At 46.2% G+C, this 21630-nt stretch overlaps 2 protein-coding genes across 10 annotated transcripts in view; one reads left to right on the forward strand and one right to left on the reverse strand.

Annotated features, from left to right (window-relative positions):
- The window catches only part of CD244 (CD244 molecule), a 44716-nt gene extending 26242 nt beyond the window's left edge, over nt 1-18474 (forward strand). For 3 of the 9 annotated variants that reach the window (XM_077940216.1, XM_077940255.1, XM_077940235.1), the window contains 4 exons: nt 916-987; nt 3421-3486; nt 4933-4989; nt 6077-7631. In XM_077940216.1, coding sequence (XP_077796342.1) covers nt 916-987; nt 3421-3486; nt 4933-4989; nt 6077-6157 — 276 coding nt within the window. In that variant the 3' untranslated portion in view covers nt 6158-7631. Of the gene's footprint in view, nt 1-915; nt 988-3420; nt 3487-4932; nt 4990-6076; nt 7632-17573 lie in introns of those variants that run through there. The other 6 variants (XM_015113652.3, XM_077940226.1, XM_077940231.1 and 3 more) reach the window with 4 other exon arrangements.
- LY9 (lymphocyte antigen 9) overlaps nt 9640-21630 on the reverse strand; it is a 29170-nt gene continuing 17179 nt past the window's right edge. Inside the window, 8 exon segments of the mRNA XM_077982442.1 lie at nt 9640-9795; nt 9797-9844; nt 13369-13440; nt 13827-14353; nt 17678-18013; nt 19864-19948; nt 19950-20206; nt 20714-20989. Of these exon segments, the coding sequence (XP_077838568.1) occupies nt 9775-9795; nt 9797-9844; nt 13369-13440; nt 13827-14353; nt 17678-18013; nt 19864-19948; nt 19950-20206; nt 20714-20989 (1622 nt within the window). The 3' untranslated portion in view covers nt 9640-9774.

Genomic DNA, 21630 nt, shown 5'->3' on the forward strand with positions numbered 1-21630 from the left:
GGCCTCTCCCTATTGTCTCAGGGTTCCAATTTGAAGGCCTAAATCTCAAGTTTCATGTGGTCTCACTTTGAGACCCAGCTCTAATCTTTCTAGAAACACTTCAGATGAGTCTGGACAGGAGAGAAAAGCAACAAACTCTTGCAGTATTTTAAAACACAAATGAAGTTATTGACATTGTCAGATGCCCATGACTCTCCAGCCTCTAAGGACAGCTGACAGTTCTCTGCTCCTCTTAGCTTCTTCTTGCTTCCAGGAATTTAGCTTGCACCTTGCCTAATGAAACCTGCTGGCCTCCACTGGCTCCTATCCAACTGGCAATATGCTTTCAGTGGCCAGCAGCATGAAATACCTCCACCACCGATTTCCTAAGGGGCAAGAACAAGAAAAGGGAAGCAGGTAGCGCTGCTCCCTGCTCCCTGCTCCCTGCTTTGGCCCTTGGGTTCAGGGCTGTACCCAGCACTGTAGCTGCCCAGGGGGCTGGCTTGAGGTCACGGGCAAAGTGACACTGAAGATGATCTAGAGAGGGCTTACCTGTGTGTGGTCTTTGAAATGTTTAAACTTTCTGAATTCCAGTGCTCTGACATAAGGCTCAGATAACAGCCCTACTCAGAGCTTTGCAAGGAAGAGTTTCTAAGTCAGTAAAGGAAAGAAAGTGACAGCATTCTCTTTGGGCAGGGTTGCTGGAATCCCTCACACCTGGGTGGTTCTTTGCTCCTGATACTAATGGCTTCACTGGAACTGCTCTTCTTTCTGTCTTTCCCCATCCTGGGAGGATCAATGACTCTCCTCAGTCCTGCCACCTCCCTCCCAGGCTCCTGAAAGCCCCTCTTCTTTGTGCTGTTTTCCCCTGCTCAGTCTAAATCTGGACTGACCTAGCTGTCTGCTCATGTTACCCCATCCCTATTTCTTGTGCAGGAGCAGGAGCAGGAGCAGGAGCAGACTTTTCCTGGAGGGGGGAGCACCATCTACTCTATGATCCAGTCCCAGGTACCTCTCTAGTTTCTCTAGTCCATTCCATACCTATCTCTGGGGTTTCCTAGTGCCCCCCCGAAACTCACACCCTTGAATGGCAGAATAAGACCTTAGTGCTCTTGGAATCCAGAAGATAGCTTGACTTCAGTTGCATTAACACATGATTTGAAAAGATCCATGTGATTGTGGAGCATCTTAACACAGCTGGGAAGCCTGATGTGGGCATTCCTTCTTCTTCCGCGTCTGGCAGAAGGTCTGGCCCGGATAAAGTCTATAGGAGCAGAAACCTGGTTAGGGGACTCAACTTCTGCTTTCTTGCCCTGCTGCTGCCTCTAGCACTTGGGGCTCTTGCACTTTTTATCCCTATTCCCTATTATATTCATTTTCAGGAAAGAATGAATCTGCATTGGTCTCTTTTATCTTATTATGACTTAGCAATAATGTCCATTTTCTTTTCTTTTTAAAAATTTTATTGTTTAGAAACAGGGTCTCTTTATTGATTTATTTTTTATTTTCATAGGTTTTTTGGGAACAGGTGGTATTTGGTTTCATGAGTAAGTTCTTTAGTGGTGATTTGTGAGATTTTTGGTACACCCATTATGAGACGGGATCTCATTCTGTCTACCAGGCTGAGTGCAGTGGTAGAATCATAGCTTACTGAAGAAGCCTTGAATTTCCAGCCTCAAGTGATCCTCCCACCTCAGCTTCCTCCTGGGTAGCTAGGACTACAGGTGTGCACCACTGCACCCGGCCATATTTGCTTACTAAGTCTCACATAACAGCCTCATGAAACTAGTTCTAATACTTTAGATGTGGTCTACATTCCATATCACAATGAGGAAACTGAGACTCAGGTCAACTGATAACTCAAGGCTACATAGCTAGGTGGTGGCAGAGCTGAGCCAAAGCGTTTTTGAGTCTCCATTGCACCTCCTCATACTCCACCTCTGATATTCTGGGATTAGAGAAATTCACTCATAAACTGGAGAAGTGTCCTTTAATATTGATGGCTAAAATGACATTGATAACCCAGGCTGGGACGTCTCTCCCAAGGGAAACACTGCCTCCTGGTGGCCAGTAATAAAATACTTTCTGATAAAAATGGCTTAAAAAAAAATAGAAAAAAAAAAAAAAAAAAAAAAAAATTGAGACCTGAAATAGCACCATCTTCAGTTTGGTGGCTGAGTTGTGGGGCAAAGAAAATCTGATTATAAGAGTGCTTGATATCTGCCATTTCTCTAGTTTTAGCCACATGAACTCCAACAAGAGGAACTTGTATCAGTGCAAGAAAGGGCTCCTCTCAAACTATGGTGTTGGGTGAGAATGAGAATCCTCCTCTGGAGCATCTTAAAAGGAGGATGGTTACCTGAGTTAGAGGACACCTGATTCAGGTCTAGGGAAGGAAGGCAAGTTGCCAAAGGGAGGCATTGAGATGTTGAGGAAAGAGCCCTGGAGAGTCTTGGGTTTGGATTCTGCTTCTACTGTGTATGCACTGCCTGACTTGGGCTATTTATCCTTTTGGAGCCTCATTTGTGGCATGGGGCAAATTATGATCATTCCTATTTTATAGGAGTGTTAAAAGAGTTAGAGAGGCCGGGCGCGGTGGCTCAAGCCTGTAATCCCAGCACTTTGGGAGGCCGAGACGGGTGGATCACAAGGTCAGGAGATCGAGACCATCCTGGCTAACACAGTGAAACCCCGTCTCTACTAAAAAATACAAAAAAACTAGCCGGGCGAGCTGGCGGGCGCCTGTGGTCCCAGCTACTCGGGAGGCTGAGGCAGGAGAATGGCGTGAACCCGGGAGGCGGAGCTTGCAGTGAGCTGAGATCAGGCCACTGCACTCCAGCCTGGGCGACAGAGCGAGACTCCGTCTCAAAAAAAAAAAAAAAAAAAAAAAAAAAAAAAGAGTTAGAGAAGGGGCCGGGTGCGGTGGCTCATGCCTGTAATCCCAGCACTTTGGGAGGCTGAGGCAGGCAGACCACGAGGTCAGGAGTTTGAGACCAGCCTGACCAACATGGTGAAACCCCGTCTCTAAAAATACAAAAATTAGCTGGGCATGATGGCGAGCACCTGTAATCCCAGCTACTCAGGAGGCTGAAGCAGGAGAATTGCTTGAACCCAGAAGGTAGAGGTTGCAGTGAGCCGAGATCGAGCCATTGCACTCCAGCCCAGGCAATAGAATGAAACTCTGTCTCAAAAACAAACAAACAAACAGAGGAGAATACACATTTAAAATAAATGCTCGACAAATAGTAGCTTTCATTAATGACAGAGCGAGACTAACACTCAGGTTGTCTGACCTCCTGGCTAGTCCAGGGCTCTTTGCACTAACACTTGAAGCTTCCATCTCATCTAGGCAGGGTTGAGGTGGAGGGATAGAAGAGATGACCTTCGTAGGGTTGTGCTGGATCTGTGCTTCTGAAATGATTTTATTTCTCTTCTCATTAGTCTTCTGCTCCTACGTCACAAGAACCTGCATATACATTATATTCATTAATTCAGCCTTCCAAGAAGGTGAGCTTCTTCCTGTGGTGATGGTGGGGTGTTGTTGATGCAGATGTGTATTTTGCATGTGTTTGCAGAGACAGTATGTGTGCACATCCTAGCAAGTTGTTCTTCATTGTGTGTATCTGAGTAGCTTCTGTTAAATGACTGTATTTAAATGTCAACGGGCCAGTGAGAAATGCCTTTCTGGTTCTGTCTGGAGAAAAATAACAGCTTCTAGACTAAGAGAACAGTAGATTAGATGAGTTTTTGGGAGTTTCTGTGGGAGGTAAAGGACAATCAGAGACAGAAAGGAGGTGCTTTGCACAGAGAGACTACGGGGTACTTAGGCCAGCTGAGGCTATGGTGAGAGATACTGGAGGGGTTTGCAAGGCAGGGCATATTGCCTGGAGCTGGAGGAGTAGACTGTATCTAGAGAGACACAATCTTGACCCTCAGGGACCAGAGAAAGGTCCTGACCAGTCAGTCACCTGCTGGTGGAGGCCTCCAGACTGAGGCAACCCATCGTCATCCACTGAAATCCTTCTCCAAGCTGAGCTCATAGCTCTCTTGTGTACTTGGAAACAGAGTTGGGTATCCTGGTACCCATGGTCATTATTTTTCTCTTGTGTAGAAGGGGATGGGAAGAGTGGTGTTCCCAAGGCTGGAGCCATAGTATGAAGCCAGAAAACCTTAACATGGTAGCATGGGAAGTTGGGAGTCCACATAACTGTGGAAGTCCATGCAAGTCAGGGACCACAGGTTTGAAGGGGTTTAGGACAGATTTTCAGACTTTTCATTCAACCTCCTTCCAATAAGCCATTCAACCTACTTGGATCCCATCATGAGAGAGATTTATTTTTAATTATATGCTACAACATAAGGCCTTATAGATGTTCATAGGCACCACGTTCACATGCTTTGGTATATGAAAACTCTATGTGCTACTGAATGTGCCTCTGAATTCTAGTGTCCTTGGGTTGGCAATTGCTTATATGCCTGAATTGTTTACATTAAGGGTGTATGTACACCATGTGTTGAAGAGTTATATGGTTTGGGGCAGTATTTGCATTAGGATTGCCTTGCGGATATGTGTGTGTGTGTATGTGTATGTGCTCTGGGAAAGTGTATGTGTGCGTGTGTGTGTGTGCGCGTGTGTGTGTATATACACACATACATATATACATACACACACATATATGTATGGGTTTTAGGTGTATGTGGGTATGGAACAGTAAATTCTGATTTTGGTTCAGAAATATCATATTATAGGCAAATACTGTATATATTGTGTCTTCCCTGGAGACCATAAACACCATTGTTTGCTCCTGGGGTGACAGATGCTATTCATTTTCCGGCTGAGAGTGCCTCAGAATTTTTCTGGGCCCTGAGTCTCTTTTGGGACCTCTCACATCACTTAGGAGTGGGAGAGCACTTATCTCGAAGTTAAGCATTCTTTACCTTCTGAATTTCTAGCCTGGATCCAGAAAGAGGAACCACAGCCCTTCCTTCAATAGCACTATCTATGAAGTGGTAAGATTCTGGAACTCCTCAATGGGTTTAGTGTCTGTGGCATAGCCCTGAAATCTAGCCATGAAAGGGTACACTTAGGAAAAGGTCATCCACATGGTCTCAGAGTTGTAGGGAATTTAGAGATCTTCTAATGCAAGCCTCTGTTTTAGAGATGAAGACACTGAAGGCCAAGGAGAGTGAGGGTCTAACCCAAGATCATGTTGCGTGTTTAGATACGATACTTATCGGGCAGCTTGGGTTCTACCTTAGGGCTGTCCCCAAGCTAGTTCCCAGGCTGTGGGCCACAAACTGGACATCTCCCCTTTCCAAGAATGGTTGCGGGAGGGGTCAGAGAGGGAAGATAAAGCACTCTAAATGATTTTCTAAAATTAGCAAGTCTTTGGGAGCCATTGCAGGACATAGGTGATCTTAATTTTCTTCAGGAGTGGACACTATTCAAAGATGACCACTGAGCCTGGTGGCTGAATTCCCATCAGAGCTTTTAGAGACTGGGAAGGAGGGACTCAACATTTCTTGGGAGTTTATTATGGATAAGGTAGCCTGCCAGTGTCTTCACATGGATTATTTTATTTAATCTTCACAGAATGCTACAAGATAGGTATAATTATACTTTCCATTTATACTCAGAGAAACTAAGGCATGGAGAGCATCCCTCATCCTCCCCCCCGACCCAGTAGCCTCACACTACACCTGAGCCTCCCCACCTGTGGTCCAATAAAGATGCTGCCATTGGTCACAAGGGAGGGGGTGGATGGCTGCCTGCCGGTATTCCTGGCACTTCAGCTATCACCCAACATTAAAGCCAACTGGACAACCTAGGGTCATAGAGGGCACTGTGTAGACTCAGATAGCTTGTGAGGTCATGAAAAAGCATATATGGTTAAGAGAGCACTGGAATTGGAGCCAGAAGAACTAGATTCAAGTCCCTCCTGCACTTCACCCTAGTCGTGGACCCTGAGTAATTTGTTTTACCACTCTGAGCTTCATTTTTAAAATCTGTAAAATGGGGATGGCAATTCATACCCCACAGGATTGTTATAAGGACCTCCCAGTGGAAGTGCCTGAAGTTTCTCCTTTTCTTTTGCAGATTGAAAAGAGTCAACCTAAAGCCCAGAACCCTGCTCGACTGAGCCGCAAAGAGCTGAAGAACTTTGATGTTTATTCCTAGTTGCTGCAGCAATTCTCACCTTTCCTGCACATCAGCATCTGCTTTGGGAATTGGCACAGTGGATGATGGCACAGGAGTCTCATAGAACAGCTCCTAGTTTGGAGAGGATATGGAAATTTGTTCTTGTTTTATATTTTGTTTTGAAAATGATGTCTAACAGCCATGGTAAGAGCAAGGCTGTTAAATAATATCTTCCAGTTTACAAATCAGACATGAATGGGTGGACGGGTTAGGTTGTTCACAAAAGGCCACTTTCCAAGTATTTGTAATCTAGGAAGTGTATGTAAGTGATGTTATCAGCATCGAGATTCTGTCCACCTGATTTTCAAGCTGTCCCTTGTCTCCTTTTCTCCTCAATCTGGGTTGACTGCATTTCTAGACTCTCCCTGGGCCTGGGCCTTCCAAAGCAAGAGGAAGGAACGATAATGGTGACTCAGGGGAAGAGGAAGCAGCCCTCCGCTGAGAGCCTGGACTGTCTGGCTGTGAGGTGCCTGGCAGGTTCTGCACCAGGAGCCAGGGCCTGGGCTTCTCAATTGCAGAGAAAAAAACTTTCCCCCTACATCTCACACCTTTACCTCTGGCCAGTTGGCCACCAGGGGGAGTAAGCTGAAGGGAGAGTAGATGGTGCAAAGCAAGCCCATCTCTGAGTAGAAAAATCACCCGAGCACATGCCAACCTGATAACTGGGGGTTGAGACCAGCTTTGTCCACGGTATGATGTTTGATTTATGAAGACACATTGTTAGAAATCCATTTTGGCTTCTTTTTTTTTTTTTTTTTTTTTTTGAGACGGAGTCTCGCTCTGTCTCCCAGGCTGGAGTGCAGTGGCGCGATCTCGGCTCACTGCAAGCTCCGCCTCCCGGGTTCACGCCATTCTCCTGCCTCAGCCTCCCGAGTAGCTGGGACTACAGGCGCCCACAACCGCGCCCGGCTAATTTTTTTTTTGTATTTTTAGTAGAGACGGGGTTTCACCGTGGTCTCGATCTCCTGACCTTGTGATCCGCCCGCCTCGGCCTCCCAAAGTGCTGGGATTACAGGCGTGAGCCACCGCGCCCGGCCCATTTTGGCTTCTTCATAGAAGTGGCTTCCCAGAGGAAGAGGCCTCTCAGAAGCCATGTTCTATTTAAGTTCTGAGTCCTGATGAGTGCTCCCTAGGTGCACTGATGAGGGCTCAGGCAGCTGAGAGCTGAGCACGAGGCAGTTGGAATCTAGACACTATGCTGGGTTCCCTGAGTCGTCAGTCCAGACATTTCAACAAGGCTGTGGGGAGCAGGGCGGAGACTCTGGCTGGGCCCAGGAAAGGGACAAGGGTGAACTGGGAGAGGACTTACTCAGAGATCCCAACAGGTGATACTGCACAAAGCCTGGTTCTTCAATTGTCCTACCCTGTATCTAATACAGGAGTTTCATATAAAACTGTGATATCGTGCAGATGCAGTCTGAATTCCTTACCTGAATTAAATTTATCCTCTCCATATCCTGCATTTTTATTCTCTATAGCAGCCAAAGGACACTTGTGGGCCGTCCATAAACATGTCTGTTTGAATACTGCTGTAGAGGGTCTGGCTTTCTGGTGAGCTGGCAGTGTCCTTCAGCCCTGTTCGCACTGGGACAGCACAGAACCAGGCACCAGGGGCTATTCCATCTTGTGAAGGAGAGCCAAGGCATGCACTTGCTCACACCCTGCAGGATCCCTCCCCCCTGAGACTGTGCTGCTGGCCAGGCTGGCTTCCTCCTGGAGAGAAGTGTGAACAGATGACATCTTAAAGCAAGTGTGAAGCTTAAAAACCAGGGAAATATATTCAGAAGGAGTCTGGTACTGGGAGTTGAGTTGCAGAGTCAAGGAGTTCAGTGAGCAGAGGCAGCAGGAAATAACGGGGGTCAGAAACAGTCCAGATGAACACCAAGGACTCTGACCACTAACTGCTGCTGGCCTTTCACGTGTCCTGCATAGATCTTGAACCGGCCAGATTTATTTAAGGAGCAGAAGAGACCCTATGGGGTCAGGGCTTTTGAGGATGCAGTATTATGGAAAGAAAGATGTACAATATCACCATGTTATATGTCTGATTGTTGAGCTTCCCTGATAATGTCTCACAAAGATAATTATCCATGCAACAAGCCAGTCAATGAACAAGCAGTAATTAAGCTCCTGCTGTGTAGGAAGCACTGCTTGAACCCCTGGGAGTACCCACTGCAGGTAACAAAAGCCATACTGATTCCAGGCCCATGTGCAGGAGAGCATGACAGAGGCAGCACACAATGAAAGGACCTAGATGGGCTGCAAGGTGATGGTAACAGAAATGTTCGCTAGAGTATCATGAATATAAGTCAAGCATAGTGCATCTTACAGGCAGAGGAGAGGGCTGTAGCCACAGTCTTGGGGAGAGATACTGTGGGCATTCTGTATCCAGACTGGACAATAAGGAGGGAAGTTCTTTTAGGTAAATATGGGAAGCTCATTTGAAACAGGCATTTTAAGCACCTTTACAAAATAGCAAAAGAGTAATACACACATACGGTTTAAAAAACTCCAGCAGTGCAAAAAATTGTGCAGTAAAAAATGTCTCTTTCCCAGCTTGAGATTCCCAGTTCCTTTCCAGAAGCAGCCACTAATGTTTTTTGTATTTCTTTCCAAAGCTTTTCTATGCCTGTGTAAGCATGTAGACTTACATTTTTTTCTTTTCTTTCTTTCTTCTTTTTTTCTTGAGATAAAGTTTTGCTCTGTTGCTAAGGGTAGAATGCAGTGGCGCGAACTCTGCTCACTGCAACTTCCACCTCCCAGATTCGAGTGATTCTCCTGCCTCAGCCTCCCAAGTAGCTAGGATTACAGCCATCAGGCCAAACTAGTTGTTTTTTGTATTTTTATTAGAGACGGGGTTTCACCATGCTGACCAGGCTGGTCTTGAACTCCTGACCTAGAGTGATCTGCCCACCTTGGCCTCCCAAAGTGCTGGGGTTACAGGCATGAGCCACCGCGCCTGACCAACGTACAGTTTTTTAAAAATCCAATTGGTAGCATACAATACACATGGTCCTGAACTTTGTTTTTTCCACTCCATAATGTATCTTAGAGCCCATTCCATATTAGCACCTATTAGTCCTTGCTTGCTTTCCAAGCGGCAGGGTTTGCCGTTGCATGGGTATATAATCGTATATGTAACTGGATTCTCACCAAATGGACATCTAGGTTATTTCCTGCCTTTTATTTTAAATAACACTGCAGTGAGCATGATTTTACGTACATCTTGTGTCATGTGTGACAATTCTCTTGGGTTCATTTCAGCAGTGTTGAGAAGGTGGTGTAAAGGTCAGCTGGTCCAGGTCCCTCAGCAACATTTGACCAGTCGTGGTAGAATTTCGAGAAGGAAACGCTATGAGTGTGGGAGGTGACAAATGGGGCAAAGACATCTGAAGCCCATAGGCTCCAAGAAGGAGCCTGTGTCTGAACTATTAATGGGCTTGGGAGGCCTTGAGTGTGAGAAGGATGGGGAGGGGCCACATCCAGGCATCTCTGAGGCACTGAGGTGCTTCTGTCTGTGAGCCCCAGGCCCCATGAGGTCCAGCTGACTCTCCAACCCCACAGTCCCGGGAGATGGGCAGCAGCTGCTTTTCCTTTCAGGTGAAATTTTCATAGGTAAGGACTTTCAGGAATCTCAAGATCATTCTGTTGTGGTGGCGGCACGACCTGTGAGCCAAAAATCCACAAAGAATATGGTTAATAAAGCCCTGGAAGAGTGAGGCTGTTGAAAGAGGACGGCAAGGCCAGGCTATGACCGGTCCATCCTACAGAAGTAGAATCACATGTGCTGGCCCAGGCATGGCACAATTAACCAGCCTGATGCCAAGCATTTATGGAGGATCCTAATGGCAAAGGCTGTGGGCTGGACGCTCTGCAAGGCCAATGCAAGACAGTTTAGTGCAGCAAATCCAGGGGATAAAAAAATGACAGTGAAGGGCCTTGCCCTCAAGAAGGTACTGTCAAATGATTCCTATCTCTGCCCTAGCTGGAGAAACAAAATAAACATTTATGTGAAGATAATTTAGATGGCAGAGATTAAGTTCCAAAGTAATGGTCCAGACCATTAGTCCCCAAGTTATTCCAAGGGTTCTTAGACTCCCCTGTCTGAGAGTGTTCAGGGAAGGCTCTAAAGGGCAGATGAGCTCTGCACTGACCCAGAGGAGTGGGAGGCTGGGTACCAGCAACAGCTTGGGGATAGCATAAACCTTTGAGATGTTGTGCAGAGAGGTATATCAGAAATAAGAACTAAAGTAGGTTTGAGAATTTCCGGATCAAGTAGGCAGTAATGGCCTTCAGCGATCCAGAACCAGAATTCCTGGTCCTGACAATTCTGAAGACAAGGGACATATCTGTTAAGATTTTGGTTCAGGAAATGCACTGATTTCCACTTACACTGTAGGAGAGGTGGTTTTAGGGGTCTTAAGTCTCCACAGTAGTGTGGGTGCCTTACAGTACTGACCAGACATGTGGTGGTCATTCTGAAACTCAGAGCAGGGACTGACATTCATGACTTTAAGTTTGACCAATATTGACCAAAACACAAAGGGCCAGGCCGGAGTAGAAAGCAGCTCTGGGAATGCAGTGAACAGCACATATTTGGCCTCAGGTTCCAAGGCAAAGTCTCTAGCTGGCTAAGCATTAGACTACTGTCTAGAAGTCAGCATGAGATGGATGATGGTTGAATCAAACCACACATCCCAACGAGTGTTTACTGAGCAAATTCTATCCATCTTTTAAGGCCCAACCCAAATTCCTTTTTTAGGAAGTGTTTCCTCTTTACCACAGTGCAGTGATATCCCCCACCTTCAGTGTCTGAAAAACCCTTAGGAACTGAGCATACAATTTGTTAAGTAGTCAAGTAACCTTAACCCATTTATGCAGGAGGTTGCAATTTTTTGAATTTGTGTGTGAGTGAGAAATCAGACCTTGGCGATTATCTCGAGCAGTAGGATATAAATAACTCCTACATGCTTAGCGTTCCAATAATGGAACACTAGGCATAAACGCAACATATGTATGACCTGTGTGGCCACTTATATGCGGATTTTTTCCAATAAACATTACACTGAGTGTGCCTGCCTCTCCTGTCTCCCCTTTTACCTCCTCTATCTCTTTTACCTCTACCACTCTTGAGAGAGCAAGACCAATCCTTCCTCTTCCTCCTCAGCCTACTCAATGTGAAGGGTGAGGATGAAGACCTTTACAATGATCCAAATTCCACTTAATGAATAGTAAATGTATTTTATCTTCCTTATAATTTTCTTAATAATTTCTTTTCTCTAGCTTACTTTATTGTAAGAATACAGTATATAATACACATGACATGCAAAATATGTGTTAATCGAATGTTTATGTTTTTGGTAAGGCTCTGGTCAACAGTAGCCTATTAGAAGTTAAGTTCTGGAGAGTCAAAGTTACATAATGATTTTTGATTGCATGGAGTGGGGTGGGGTTGGCACTCCTAAACCCCTGAATTGTTCAAGGGTCAGCTGCAGTCTTTTCTTTTCTTTTCTTTTTGAGATGGAGTTTCGCTCTTGTTGCCGAGGCTGGAGTGCAATGGTGCTATCTCGGCTCACTGCAACCTCCACCTCCTGAGTTCAAGCAATTCTCCTGCTTCAATCTCCTGAGTAGCTGGGATTACAGGTGCCCGCCACCACACTCAGATAATTTTTATATTTTTAGTAGAGATGGGATTTCACCATGTTGGCCAGGTTGGTCTTGAACTCCTGACCTCAGGTGATCCACCTGCCTCAGCCTCCCAAAGTGCTGGGATTACAGGCATGAGCCACCAGGCCTGGCCAAGAGTTTTTTAAAACATATTTTTTTGAATATGTTATAGGGAGGGAATTTGGGGGAGATTTGAAAGCAGAAGTATGAATAGACCGGATGTTTTCAGGAAAGTGAAAATGGAGTGGACAGTAAGATCAAGGTGAATTATTTAAGATTACTCAGGATTATCTTAAAACGCCTCATAGTCTTAATACTGGAACTTCCAACTACTGTCTTTGTGACCTTAGGCAAAATTAACTTCCTTGAATCTCAGCTTCTTCGGCTACAAAACGTGGATGACAACACTTTTCTAGAGATATTACAAAGATCAGAGAAGAATGTGTATCAATGTATTGTATCTGTAAAACTTCATATAAAAGCAAGTTAGTTATTATTATCATTATGATTATTTAATGATAAATTCTACCTGTAAGGGATTTTTTTTTTTTTTTTTTTGAGACATGGTCTCACTCTGTCACCCAGGCTGGAGTTCAGTAGCATGATCTTGGCTCACTGCAGCCTTGAACTCCCCGGCTTAAGCAATCCTCCCACCTCAGTGTCCTAAGTAGCCGGGACTACAGGTGTGTACCACCATGGGCCTGGGTAATCTTTTTTGCATTTTTTATAAAGACGGAGTTTCACCATGTTGCCCAGGCTGGGATTTGTGTTTTTTTTTTTTTTTTTTTTTTTTTTTTGAGATGGAGTCTCGCTCTGTTGCCGAGGCTGGAGTGCAGTGGCGTGATCTTGGCTCACTGCAAGCTCTGCCTCCCGGGTTCACGCCATTCTCCTGCCTCAGCCTCCGAGTAGTTGGGACTACAGGGGCCCGCCCCCAAGCCTGGCTAATTTTTTTGTATTCTTAGTAGAGACGGAGTTTCACCATGTTAGCCAGGATGGTCTTGATCTCCTGACCTCGTGATCCACCCGCCTTGGCCTCCCAAAGTGCTGGGATTACAGGTGTGAGCCACCGCACCCAGCTGGGATTTTTTTAAACACTAGAATAAAACTAACGTACTGTAGGTAGTGGCATATTTTCCAAAAATTCTTGTTGTTAAATTGTGAGCTAATTTTCAATGATTTTGAGAAGCTGCCATTTAGGTAGATTAGGATTAGGGTTGGAGATAGAGTTAGAAAACTATAAAGACCCTACCTTGTTTGAGTTTATAAGCTGTCATTCAGGTCAGTGTTAAAAATAACCAACATAAGATATTATTAAATCAATTAGAAATGTTCAGCCTTTGGTCATACAGATATCAGGAATGTTTGTTTACACATTTCTGTTGACCATGGAATGTATCTGAGGGGTGCATAGTAGGTAGAATTTAAGATCCTTAGCCGTGGGAATCTAGGATTTTCAGTTCAAAGGGTCTAAGGAATAGTTCCTCACTCTGTGGGCCTTGGGATACAGAGAAAGTTGTTCTCACCGTCTGAGGTTTCTGTATGGAGCAGTAGATTGTGGCTGAGCTCTCTTCCATCTGAGAAACTGGGGTCTTTCCCTGTAACAGACCAACACCAGATGAGCCCTAGTGACCCCACATGAGAGCTTTTCAGTTTTACCCTCAACCCTTGAGGAGAAGGGATACCCCCCAGCTTCCCATCTCACACAGAGGGTGGGAGCTGCCTTAGTGCAGTGGGGACGGTGCCTCTGCTTCTCCAACACCTCCCTTTTTAGTGGCCTAAGAATGAGAGCTGAGGGAGAAGTCCCTCCTTCCACAGGATCCCAAGGTTGGGTAAACATGGACACAGCCATGAGTCCCTGCCCATGTGCCCCTAGTCCTGTTTCCAGGCCCCAGCCCCCAGTTTGGAGGAACTAGTCAACCAGGATCTCAGATGCTGCTAGATGTGGGAGGAGGAGGAAGGTGTATTGATCAGAAGGGCTCACCTGTAAGTTGAAGAACACTTGTGCATACATGGTGTTCTTTCCAACCACAGACTCAACTTCTGTGACATATGGAGTGACGGGATCATAGTCTGCTTGGCCCTTAGGGGCTGGGTCATGTCCAGCACCCTCCTGAGTGACCTGGTCACACACCTCGTCTCTTCCATTGATGGGCTTGTGCACCTTGGGCTTGTCCGCATCCTCCTCAGTTGTGATGTTGCTGTCAGAGCTGCTGTCTGAGGCGGGCCTAGGCCGTTGCCTGGCAGGCCTGAGGGGAGTGTCCAGCTTCTCACACTTTTGAGAGAGCACAGAGTATAGCATGTGGCCAGCTGTGGGTTCTGGAACACCTTGTGCAGGGCTGATAAAAGTATGCCAACCCCACCACTCTCTTGCTTTGCTGCAAGGCCCCAGCCTGCTCTGACGCTTGCATTGGATGAGGCCTAGAAAACTGAGGGAGATTGTTTTTTTCCTGTCTTCCCTCAGGGAGTCCATTCCACTCTCCCTTCCTCCTTTCAAGCATTCATTTATTCATTCATTTGATCAATATTAAATATGACATGTGATAGACTTTAGCAACTCTCTGGCCCTGTGGGATACACCATGCCAAGCATCATGACAGGTACTCTGGGGAAACACAAAGGTAAACTGGACCCGGTCCTGGAGGAGCACCCTGTCTAGCTGGGGAGTCGCGTGCATGTGTAAACCAGTAATGTAAGGCCAGCTTTGCCAAGTATTCCATGGAACATATGAGGAAAGTGCAGAGTTGAGAGGAGATGACTCTGGTTAGAGAAGCAGAGAGGAACTCATGAAGGTGGCAGAATTGAGGTGGGTCTTGAATAGGGATTCAATATTTCGATGAGTGGAAGGGTATTCTAGGTGGAGGAGGGAGCAGCATGATTAGAGGCAGGTGTAAAGCCTGGAGCAGTCTCCTTTTCCAAAAGGGTGATATTAAAAATACTTAACAATTGCAATGGTCAGGGCTTAGGCAATCAGCATGGGCACCTGTGAACACTGGCATGGTGGACACGCTGTGAGGGCTGGTGTGGCCCACTGGGTGGATATGCTGTGAATGCTGTCACGGCACACTGGGTGGATGTCAACCCTGCCTGTGGGGCACGTGAAGTAGCCCATTTTGATGTAGGAGTTAAGAAGAAATTACTTAGGCAGATAGTAAGGGTATGGGAGTCCTTGGTAAGGCTTTTCTTTCTATTGAAAAGCAGCCCCAAATCATTTTCCAACAAAGAGCAGCCTGCAAGCTGGGAGCTTGCATGGGTGAATGCCAGCAGGGACTAAGGACTAGACATTTTCAAAATGGTGGCTCCATCTTCCCTTCTCTGCCAGCCACTGGTATTGTAAGGAGCATATAAGATGCATATAAGATGGTGGCGATCAACTGGAAAATCTATTTGCATAAGAAGATTAGGGTGGGGGAAGCAGCCTTCCCCAGGCACTATGTAAACGTCATACCTTATCAAACCAATCTGTGAGCCCTACGTAAATCAGACGCCACCTCCTCAAACTGGACTATAGAACTCGGCACATTCACCAGCAGCCGGTCCCCACCCTGAGACCCCTTCCTCCATAGAGGAAGCTGTTTCTCTTTTTCTTCTCTTCTACTTATTAAACCTCCACTCCTAAACTCCTCGTGTGTGTCTGTGTCCTAAACTTTCCTGGCAAGTGAGGACAAACCCTGCGTTTATATCTCAGACAACATAGCCCCTTCGATTTGACCTGATGCTCATATTTTTTAGTAAGTGCCTACTATGTGCGAGGCACTGTTCTAAATGCTTTTCATGAATAAGTTTATTTAGTCTGCATAAAACCCCATGAAGCATAAAGAATAACTATCCGTGTTTATTTTTTGTAGATGAGGAAACTCGAGCACATAAAGATTAAGTATTTGCCTGAGTAAGTGGTAGGGCCAGGATTTGAACACAAGTAGTCTTGTCCCTGATGCTCTTAACCGCTGCTCAATCCTGCCCCCTCCCTGCTGACCCCTCTTTCTCTTTCGCTCAATACTGAGTGAAAATAGGTAGACACCTTCATTTTGGAAGGTAAGAAAACTGAGGCTAAGGGATTCATAAGGAGAAGAGCTAGGGTTTGAGCACAGGATTGCCCTACCTCAGAACCCATACACCTGACCACTTGGTTATATTGCCTTTTGAACAGACAAAGGCTATTAGGAGCTATTGAGGGTTTTAGAGAAGTCAGTTGAGCTTGGCAAAGTGATGAGAGGGAATAGTCTGTAAGGAAACTATTAGCATATTTTAGGAAAGAAGTAACAAGGAATGAGAATGACTGTTAATAAGTACTGGCAAAGTAAATTAGTTAAACGAATGTGTAGAATAGAATAAATGGGAGTCAGTTTTAATCTACAAATGTTAATATTGCTGGGATGTACTGGTAAGATCAAAAAGCAAGGTTTAGAAAAGTGTTATAGATTGCTCCCATGTGTGAAGTTAAAGGAACACCCTTCCCACACAAATATGTATGAAACCTGCAAATGAATTAAAAGTTTCTGAAAGGATTCAGGTCTGTAGAAATCTCAGCAGTGGTTGTCTGTTGGGGGAGAGACTTAGAACTTGGAGATTGGAATTTGGAAAAAGAGCTACTTTTAACTGTATGCCATGTTAATACATGTCTTTTTTTTTTTTTTTTTTTTTGAGACAAAGTTTCACTCTTTTTGCCCAGGTTGGAGTGCAATGGTTTTCAAGCAAGCATTATTCTAGGCAAGAGGTTATAGCAGTACCTGAGGCAGACAGTCCCTCGGTAGAGAGGTTTATGGCTTGCCCAGTGTCACAGAGTTTCAAGTGTCTGACCTGAGGTTCGAGTGCAGATCCTACAGCGCCCTTAATCGCCACGTTACACTGCCCCTCTGTAAATGATATGAGGAGACTTCCAGATTCCTGTTAAGCTGGACTCTAGATCTGTCTGCCAGACACAATCTGACCCAACATTGTCAGATCCTGGGTAGACCGTACCTTTTTTCTACTTCCTTCTATGGAAGAGCAGAAGATACAGCTTAGGGTTCAAATCCAGTTTTTACGGTGTGACCTTGGGCAAGTCCCTTATCTTTTCTGAGCCTCAGTTTCTTTACCCGTATAATGGGGAAAAATGAGAGTATCTACTCTGTAGGATTGTTGCGAAGATTGTGCAAAAATGCATGAAGGCCTAGAATAGTGCTTGGCATTTAGTAAGGGCCACTGGGGCTTCTTTTCTAGCTCCCACTCACACAGCCTTTGTTCCTGGGTGGTCCACATCCCTTTCCACATCAGCTTCATATCAGATTTTCTCTACAAGCCTCTAACTCTGTGCTGTTCAATATGGTAGCCACAAGCTATGCATAAGCCCTTGAAATGTGGCTAGGATTACTGAGACACCAAACTGCTTCTTTTGTTTAGTTTTAGTTTTAATTTATAAATGGCTACTCAATTCCTTCTTGAAAAACTGATAAGTGTGCTTGGAATAACTTGGGTGCACACATCTATTTTTTCAACTGTAATTTTACAAAGTCTGAATATAGATTAAACACTTTCAGTGAAAATTTAGCATTGGAATAGAGATGTGCTGTAAGTGTAAAATACATACTGGCTCTCAAAGACTTAGTACAAAATAAAATGTAGTGTCTAATGAGTTTTTTTGTGTGTTGAATACACATTGAAATCATGATATTTTGGATATATTCAGTTAAATGAAATATATTATTAAAATAACTTTATTTCTTCTTGCTTTTTCTAACATGGCTATTAGAACATTAAAATCACATGCTTGGCTCTCATATATCTGTGGAAGCATGCCACTCTAAAGAGCTCTCACCCACAGCCTCCCACTGCACTTCATAAAGAATCAGTCAGGATGCAAACTCTTGGATCTGAGGCCCCGAGGCCCCGTGGCCTGAGTAAATAGAGATGGAGAGAAACCTGAACAGATGTTCTCAGAAAGAAACTGGTGGGAACTGTTGCTGACAGGGTTGCTGGCTGTGCATGTGAGGTTGGGGTGATTTTTACCACTTCTCCATGAGACGTTGAGGTGTGATTCCCCTTGGGACACAACAGCTCCCTTCTGCAGCAGGGTCCATGTGTACATGACGGCATTTCCCCCATCCTTCACGGAGCAGGTGAGGCTGACCCTGCAGATGCCATCCTTGCTGTGCCGGAGGCGCCACGTGATTTTGGGCTTCACCAGCCTACCTGTGAGAAGAGAGGCAGACTCCGTGTGGAATCAGGCCTGCCCCCTGGGCAGTCATCTGTCTTCGTTCGTTAAAAATATATTCATGAAGCCAAGTGTTGATACTGCTGGCAGAGTGCCTCCAGGAGCCACAGGAATTTTGGAGTACACCTGGCATTTTCCTCCCTACTTGTGACATCTCAGACACACCTCTTTACCTCTTGATGCTCAGGTGAGAAAAAAGGGAAATGAGGAAAAGTGAAGAAAGAAAGATACAACCTCATTCTATACAGTTAGTTACAGCTGTGAAAGCAAGCAAACCAGTCAACACGGATGAGCGCAACACTTCCATGTGCTGTAAAGACCCTTCAAGGCTTGCCTTTGAGGCTGATTTGCTTACTGATGTGAGACAAGGGATGCAGAGAGGCGAGCGCTGTACCTGACAGAGTAAACGCTCAATAAATGTTAGCAACTTTAAAAGAAACAATAAGATTGACTCTATTTGTTTCCTGTTTATTCTTATTTTTACTTAACCTTGTGGGTTTCTTTATATTTGAGGCACTGTGGGCAATAGGCATGGACTTGGCCGACTTGCTGCATATTTTAACAAAACCATGATGGTGACTCTTCACAGATACCTAGACACTGACAAACTCGGGCAGGGGGTAGGCTGACCATGTCTGAATGGCACAGGTGAAGGAACAGGTAAACATAAACCATGCAAATTGCCAAGCCAAGCTCCTGTGAGGCCCAAGGCTGAGGAGGTAGAATGCAAATTCTGTTCCACACGTCCAGGGGAGCTGAGTGGCCCACCTTCTTGGAGGCCACAGTGTCTTTGGACATCAAGGGCTTCTCCCCAGTCTTCTCTGATTTCACCCCAGCCAACTCTGGCCTTATTAAAAATGATAATAGTTTATACAAATGCAGGTTGGGGCCAGGTGCCATGACTCATGCCTGTAATCCCAGCACTTTGGGAGACTGAGGCAGGTGGATCACCTGAGGTCAGGAGTTCGAGAATTGCCTGGCCAACATGGCAAAAACCCATCTGTACTAAAAGTACAAAAAGTAGCTGGGTGTAGTGGTGTGTGCCTGTACTCCCAGCTACTCAGGAGGCTGAGGCAGGAGAATCCCTTGAACCTGGAAGTCAGAGGTTGGAGTGAGCTGAGATCGTGCCACTGTACTCCAGCCTGGGTGACTGACTTTATTTTTGAGATGGAGCATGACTCCATCTCAAAAATAAAAAAATGCAGGTTGGTGAGTTCCCAGCCCCCCCTCCTCCTTTTTTTTTCTTTTTAGACAGAGTCTCGATCTTTCTCCCAGGCTGGAGTGAAGTGGCATGATCTCAGCTCACTGCAACCTCCGCCCCTTGGGGTTCGAGCGATTTTCTTGCCTCAGCCTCCTGAGTAGCTGGGATTACAGGTGCCCACCACCGCACCCTGCTAATTTTTGTATTTTTAGTAGAGACGGGGTTTCACCATGTTGGTCAGGCTAATCTCAAATTCCTGACATCAGGTGATCCACTTGCTTCAGCCTCCCAAAGTACTGGGATTACAGGTGTGAGTTACCGCGCCTGGCCTCCTAGTCCCTTCTGAGACTCAATGCAGAAGGACCAGGGCAAGCACCTAAAGTTGGGTGGTAGAGGCCTAACTGGCAGCCTAGAACCAGGGGCACTTTGGCAGGTAGACTTGTCCAGCAGCTAGTCATGAGTTTTCCTCCTGTGAATCAACTGGTGTGAACTGAACAGCTGTCCTAGTGGTCTGAGGCATTTCAGTCTGAGGGAAGACCCTTGGAGAAGGGGGAGGTGGAGAAGGCAGCAGAGGAGAAAGCTTTCAGAGAAGGAATCTAATGATGGGTGCCCTGCCCAGAGACTCACGGTAGATAAGCAGGGTGACATGTGTCATGCTGGTGACTCTGGAGGCCTCTGAGCACACGTAGGCACGGTAGGGGCCGGCGTCCTCTTATCTTCAGCTGACTGATCTTCGGGGAGCAGTCCTGACTGGAGACCCACACCCTGTTCTTGTAAGGATCCCTGGATTTAATGAGTGGATCTGCCGTTGCTGCTTCATCCCTCTCTTTGCTGATGACGGATGTGTTAAACAACCAGACAACCTTCTCTGTGTGCCGGCAGGCTGGGAGTGCCAGTGGCAGGGTGACTGGCTCTCCCAGGACCCCTACCACGGTCTCCCCTGTTTTTCCTCCTCTGGAGGCTCCTGGATCTGGGGTCAGAGATGAGACATTGCAGCTTCAGTCACTGTCCCTACTCGCTTGGCCTCCAGGCATTCTAAAGGGGACTGAGGGGACTGAAGTCCCTCCTCCCCCTCCTCTTCCTCCTGGCCTCCTCCTCTGAGGGGCATGCCTGCTACTTCCCCATGACCACCTGTTCCACCGGGCTCTGCCCACTGAATACTTGGACTCTCATTCCCCTTCTCTGCCCTTCTGAGGGTACCCGGAAACACCTCCACCCAAGCAAAAACCCATCAGGACTCCTGTATCCATATTGTCTTCTCCTCCCTTGCTCTACCCTTAGAGTATCACGGTGTTCTGGGCTTTCCAAGTCCTGCCAGCCTCTCTCAGGCCCCTGAGAGTAGAGAGTAAGGGGTTTTGGGGCCTATCCTCTTGCTTCCCCACCCGCTGTGTGTCCGACCAGAACCCTAGGGTTTAGACTCCACAGTTGCTCACATTGTTTCTGGATTTCCCTCAAGGGCCAAATTGGAGCCAGGTACCTGTACAGAACTGCCCAACATGGACAGGGTGGGAGCTGGTCTGGCTGACGAGGTTCTGGGCTATGCAGGTCTATGGCAGGTCTGGCTCACAGGGCATTCGGGAGATGGTAAGAATGGAGCCTCCATTGGACTCAGAAGCATGGGGGTCCCTTGGGGTCCAGCTGTACGGAACACTTTTCTCTGCTCCCTTCACGGAGCACATTAGAGTGATGTTACAGGAGAAGTTCTCAGACGCCTTCACAGACTTCATGGTGACTTCGGGCTCCTGCAGCTGTTCTGCAGAGACAACAGCATGGGAAGATGCTCAGTTCCCTTTGCCAGCAGAAAAGCACTGAAAGAAGAAAGGAGTGATAATAGTGGAGTTGGGGGCAGCAGAGAGAGGCCAGCAATACCAGTCACAGGGACATCTTCTCTGCAGGCTGGGTTGACGGCCTCTCCTCTGTGCTCCCATAACATCCTCTACAGGTGTTATCACCATGACTCAGCATGACTAATAGTCTGATTACTTCTCTTTCTCCCAGACCAGTATAAGAACTCTTTGACGACGGGGCTGATTTCTGTGTCTGAACATCTAACACGCACCTGCCTTATGAAAAATACTCAGGAATGTTTGATGAATAAATAGGTGAACGGCCCAGCCCCAAACACTATGGAGTGGGGAACTGTGCCTCTAGAATTTGAGTTGCCCGTGTCTTTTGGTCTGAATTTAGAATTGTGCTTCTAGCTCTTCTTCCTTGTCTTCTCCTTTCCTTTTGCTCCATCTCCACTGTTCACCATGTATGTGCACATGTGTGAATGTTTCATTAAGCTATATTTCTTTCTTTCTTTTTTCTTTTTTGAGACAGAGTCTCACTCTGTTACCCAGGCTGGAGTGCAGTGACGCGATCACTGCTCACTGCAACCTCTGCCTTCTGGGT

Source organism: Macaca mulatta, chromosome 1 (genome assembly GCF_049350105.2).
Source record: "Macaca mulatta isolate MMU2019108-1 chromosome 1, T2T-MMU8v2.0, whole genome shotgun sequence".
Lineage (NCBI taxonomy): Eukaryota > Metazoa > Chordata > Mammalia > Primates > Cercopithecidae > Macaca > Macaca mulatta.